This window comes from Notothenia rossii (genome assembly GCF_949606895.1).
Source record: "Notothenia rossii genome assembly, chromosome: 2".
Taxonomy (NCBI): Eukaryota; Metazoa; Chordata; class Actinopteri; order Perciformes; family Nototheniidae; genus Notothenia; species Notothenia rossii.
Window position 1 is genome coordinate 45,873,765 of NC_136904.1, and position 5,668 is coordinate 45,879,432.

The 5,668-nt window shown below is 38.0% G+C and overlaps 1 protein-coding gene across 2 annotated transcripts; it reads right to left on the reverse strand.

Annotated features, from left to right (window-relative positions):
• Positions 1-338: 338 nt before the first annotated feature.
• LOC307030314 (uncharacterized protein) lies at positions 339-4,781 on the reverse strand. Of its 2 annotated transcripts, XM_079666655.1 has the most exons (5): positions 4,646-4,781; positions 3,562-3,607; positions 3,286-3,380; positions 1,755-2,031; positions 339-945 (listed from the first exon to the last, which is right to left on the reverse strand). In XM_079666655.1, the coding sequence occupies exons 2-5, from the start codon at positions 3,598-3,600 to the stop codon at positions 736-738; spliced, it is 621 nt and encodes a 206-aa protein (XP_079522781.1). In that variant the 5' UTR covers positions 3,601-3,607; positions 4,646-4,781; the 3' UTR covers positions 339-735. The 2 variants fall into 2 exon arrangements, with proteins under 2 accessions (XP_079522781.1, XP_079522782.1); XM_079666656.1 differs by lacking the exon at positions 3,562-3,607 and having other exon boundaries at positions 4,646-4,747.
• Between the last annotated feature and the right edge of the window lie 887 nt (positions 4,782-5,668).

Sequence of the window (5,668 nt, forward strand, 5' to 3'; positions counted from 1 at the left end):
GCTGATGTATTTACTTGAATCCTACAGCTCTTGTATCCAAAGATTCTAAGAAATAAACCATTGACCAGTGACTTTGGATGTTTGCCTCATTTCAATTTACCCACATTTTACATTTTTCACAACAATCAAAATTTGAATTATTATATTATATACCTTAACATGTTCTGCGGCTAACAAAGTAATTTCCATTGATTAATTCAGTAACATTTCAGGTTACTACAAATAAAGTAGGCCTCTAAAATTGAAATACATTTATTTTCCTTTTCAAAATGAGAATATAACAGTCATGCCCTATATATATATATATATATATATATATATATATATATATATATATATATATATATATATATATATATATATATATTCCATCATCCTCTACCCAACCACCCCCACAAAAGTACCACGTATCTCCAGATGTGTTGGTGTTGAATGTTTGTGATCAACTGAAGGATGAAGTGTTACTTAAATTCTTCTTCAGCTAAATAAACTCTTTAAAAAGCCTCTTGGATCAGCTTGAAAAGTAGTCGTCACAAAGCTGAAAACAGGCTGTTTTTCGGACTTTGTAGAGATACGTGGTTTTCACAGGACAGAGACAAAGATACAAACACATGATGATCTTATAGAATATGATGCATTGATGGAGATTAAACTAGCCAACAGGATATAAAGGATTTATATGCAACTAATTACTGAATACTTCTTCCACTGCTGAAAGTTAGTATGCATTGTGCCTTATGCTTCCTGACTTGATTCAAGGACACCCTCTATGTAGTGAACTACAGCACTATAGATGTCTGCCCCAAAACACAATGAAGGAGCAGTAGGATTAAAAAGTTGATTCAGTCCTTCCAGTTCTTCGATGCCCAGGGGAGATGCCAGTTCAGGAACCTGTACTCCAATTTGATCCATGTCTGCAATTTCCACATCTGGAAAATGGATCCCCTGAAATAAAAAAGTAATCGGGTTTGTTAAAAATAATTACATGGGATGACACCCTAAAACAGTGGTCAGGAACCTTTTCTAGAAATCATTTGGCTCCCAACAAATACAAATTCTAAATGACTAATACAGTCCATTATTTATTATTAAATTATTTCCACCCCACTGATTCAATTGTTGTTTTGTCAATCTTGACATGAACACTAAACTAGATTTCAATCACTTGACATGCATTACTGAACTGTAATTTATTAAGCCATTTATTTAGTTTAAATGTTATCCTTGTACAGACTAAATAGACTAGTGCACTGCATATTCATTGCAGTTTTCAGGTGTTAATTTACCATTGAAAGAAGTCAGCATCTTTTTTTCCTGCAATATTCTTTTTGAGGCCTACAAATTCAAAGAAAAATTGTTTTACATTTTTCGGATTGTGGCCTATGTCTTTGTATATCAACAAAACTATTCTATGCAACTGAAACTCAATGTTACATTGTGTTGCATAGCCCATTGTTGGCTTTGACACAAATTGTAATTCTGCTGTAGCCTGATTATGCAGATGGTTATTGCTGTGTACTATTGGAAGATGCCTGGTAAAGTGAAACACAGTGGTCCTGGTAGGCTAAATTCCAGTTCCCGTGTGTTGCATTTTCATTATAATATTAAGAACAGTGTAAGGATTTTGTCAAATAAACATATAACCAAATACTAACATTGTTATGACTTCTAAAAGAAAGCAAGGTGTGCTAACATTGGCTTCCTCCACAATGGTGAATAAAACACAGAACTACAAAACAGTTTTTCCCCTTTACCTCGAAGTTGTCAGGAGGGCTGACAGGGCTCTGACTCTTCCCGATTTCCCACAGCTGGTTAGGAGTGAGGTTACGTTCTGTTCGGAGTGAATGGTTATTCCAGCCATCTGTGAATGTGTCAAGATCTTCCTGAATTCTGGGCAGAAAGACATACTGAGCACAGAAAAGGTGTGTGCAATTTGCTGGGCCGAGCAGGCCATCCTCCTCTAGGCTGTGGAGCAGATCGTAATAAATACTTGACACGACATTCCACACGTCACGCCACAGGCGCTCTATCCTGAAAGACAGTTGACAAAAATAAATGAATAAATGCAGTCCGTAAACAATTATCACACCAACAAAAAATGCAAATAGTAACTCAATGGATTTTTCCCCATCCCTAATAACACTAATATGTACATTAATCTCAGCAACAACTTTTAGCACCATAATTAATGGCAGCACGTCACTATTAAGCGATACACTAGCAAAATATATTTTGACCAAAGAAAGCTTTATGACAGAAGCTACAACCATACACTGAGATTACCCTTGATTATGAACACTTTTCCCTGAGATGAAGCTTCCCCTGCCGCACCCACGAACGTCAAACATATGTCTGGCAATGTCCACATTTTCCACACCTTGGTCTCCTCTGACCCTTGACATGTACAACCATACAGATACCATGTTAAGTAATTTGACAATGTGAAATTTGAATCTCTGTACTCTTAGAGCTGGCTGTATCTCCAGTTTTCTAAGTACAGCTATAGCCATTTAACAAGCTTCACTATTGGCTACTGGCTAATCCCCCAGGGAACCAGCAGTTTTAAAGATTTTGTTACCACAGAAACAAGAGGTTTTAGTATGAGACTGAAACATTCTTTATGGGCACATCACTGGAAAGACCTACACATAATATTGGGAATATGTCATGAGGTCATGTAAAGTAATATAAACAAGGAATGAATAATCCAATCTCATTCTAAGGCCATCCCCATAAGTGTCATCACTGGTAAAGTGTTGTTTCAGAAATGACATATAGGGGGTGCTAGGGCTTCCTGGGCCTTTGCTTAATCGGCACTATATCCCCAACTATCAATTTACAACTTTTCTTGTAAAACTTATTGAAAAATCTGTTGATCATGTAGGCCTATAGACCTTTTTGAAAAGCAGCCATTTTGACATAAAATAGTAGGGTAAACACAGGTGTTACCAGTGATACTAATTAATGTTCTGTTCCATTAAGATCAAACAGTCAGGGTGCTGCTATTGTGCATGTTGGCTCACTGGAAAGGCTCTACTGCACTAAATAGAATGGAACCTTAATCAACTTAATTAATTTAACCTGTATTTACCTGCTAGTTCATGTCAATACGGCTGCCGTGACAAAAGTCTACCTTATTTTTATAAAATGGCCTAGACTGATACAAATCAGTGTTCTTTTAACTGTATCAAGTGCACCTGACATTTTTCTTCATATTCAGTATTTCCAATAATCCAATGTTTACATGTAAAAAAAACACACACAAAACAAGAAATAGCCTGTTACCTGGATGGAAATCCGTGTTTGTCCACAGCCTCAAGGAAGAACTGCAGAGCTGTTGAAGCCGCCTTGTTGTTATTGGCTACTTGTAGGTACATGATCTATGAGAGCATTTATAGAAAGGAAAAAGTAAGCACCACAGAAACACAGTACTCAAATAACCTATTAATGAATTAAATACTGACCCCATACTGTATGTGCGTGATAATTCACTTTTAAAAATGGCATTTAATATCAATTCACTTTTGGTCAATTGTAAAATAAACTCCAGGAAGCACTAACCTTTCTTGAAAATCCATCAATTCCACCAAATATTACCATACCATATCTGCAAAATAAAAAGGTATTAATTGCTTGATGTATCCACACCACATCTTGTCCCACCAAGTCCTTTGATGATTGAAATAATCTTCGTGTCCATCGCCAGACCCCTTTTTGTGGTGTTGTGCTGAATAACATGATGTGGTCGGCGCCTACATAAGATGACCCGCACAATGTATAGTGAAATGTTTATCTTTGGCTACAATACTGCTTGTGTTTACATTATATAAAACATAGCTGAGGAAGAGCATTTATTGTTATAAATATGTTATTTGTGTCCTAAATATTGCTGATTGGTCTTTTAAATGAATGAAGTAAGGCTAATTTTGGCCTGAACTCGAGTAGTGAGGCATGTGTTTCAGGTTAAAGCTTTTGAAGTTCTGCCCTTTTCATGCAAAAAAGTATAATGCATGGACTGTAGAGTATATGAAAAAAATATAGAATTATATTTAAACAAATAAAATAATTAATACATAAATCAATCATATACTGTAGAGTATATGATTGATTGATTTTTAAGAAAACATGAATCGCTCATCGTCTATTGCAGCGGGTTGTAAGGAGCATTTGTGTTGAGTAGGCCATACAGTTATTTATTATTGATTATGAAGATCGTATGGTTAGCCCACTTTACCGTTCCTTTTCGGTTCACTTGCTTTATTTTCCAGCTGACGTGAACACAAGTCGGATTGGAAACTGAACCTTTTCGAACTTTGGCTAACTAACGTTACGTTACCTTCCTCTCCATATTAAATGCCCGGGGCATTATGTCAGGAAGCACCCGACAAAAGTGTTGCATTAATTTCTTTAACATTAACGTTACTCATTCAAACGGCACAACAACAACAAACGTTAATTTAGCCAACAGACTGTAGCTAGCTAAGACAATAGCAAAGACCACATCAACTAGCTAGCGTTAAATATAAAATTTAAGTAACTCAGGGATGCACGCACAGCTGTCTTGATATATTTAGTTAATTACGATGTAACGTTAGTTAATTAAAACTGTATTGGCATGTTCCGTGGTAGCATGTAATTAACCCACCTGTGTCCCACAAGAGTTCGCCTCGGGCTCCTCCATGTTGACTCCCGCAAGCACGCTCCAAGTGGCGCAGGTCAGCAAAACGAACGCGTTAGAACCTTGTGTCCTATGATTGGATGGTCAGTGGGCTACGTGCTGATTGGCTAGTCAGTGGGCAACGTGCTGATTGGCTAGCATACTCAGGCGTAAAACCAGGGTCAAAATTCGTACTCGTAAATAGCAGCTTGTAGCTTGTAACTTCAGGTTCGCACACACAGATAGGAAATTTGTGTGTCCGTATCTCAGACTTTGTGAAACCTCACTGTTGTAAATATCCTTGCACAAAATATTTCTACACCTGCAAAACTTTTTTCTAACGTGCAAATTATATCTGCAAAAACTTTTCACACACGCACAAAATATTTCTACAGCTGCAAAATGTTTTTACACGAGCAAATTATATCTGTGTGCACAAAACTTTTTTACACATGCACAAAATCTTTTCACATGCGCACAACAGGTGATATACAACTGCAGACTGTGAAATAATTTGTGAATATTATTGACCCTAATTTGATTCCATAGAAGCGGAACATCCTCCTCAACCTGTCCGCCATAAATGCGTCAGAGGACGGATACCTGAACCGTAGCGTCCAGCTAGCTTAGCCGCTAGCTTAAAGATAAATACACACAGCGTTGTATTCCTCTCCCCCTGTCGGCCCTAAAATCTTCAAAGGGCGGATACCTGAGCTCCATAGCGTCCCGCTAATGTGAAACACACACACAGCGTTAGCGGGACATTCTCCTCCCCCTGTCGGCCCTAAAAGCTTCAGAGGACGGATACCTGAACCGTAGCGTCCAGCTAGCTTAGCAATAAATACACACAACGTTGTATTCTCCTCCCCCTGTCGGCCCTAAAAGCTTCAGAGGGCGGATACCTGAGCTCCATAGCGTCCCGCTAATGTGAAACACACACACACAGCGTTAGCGGGACATTCTCCTACCCCTGTCGGCCCTAAAAGCTTCAGAGGGCGGATAGCTGGGCTC

Excerpts from the sequence above, each read along its gene's own strand:
- LOC307030314 (XM_079666655.1), bottom strand. The coding sequence starts at position 3,600 with ATGGTAATATTTGGTGGAATTGATGGATTTTCAAGAAAG. Across the intron at positions 2,032-3,285 it reads AAACACGGATTTCCATCCAG|GATAGAGCGCCTGTGGCGTG; the intron begins GTAACAGGCTAT and ends ACTGTCTTTCAG. Across the intron at positions 946-1,754 it reads GCCCTCCTGACAACTTCGAG|GGGATCCATTTTCCAGATGT; the intron begins GTAAAGGGGAAA and ends TTTTTATTTCAG.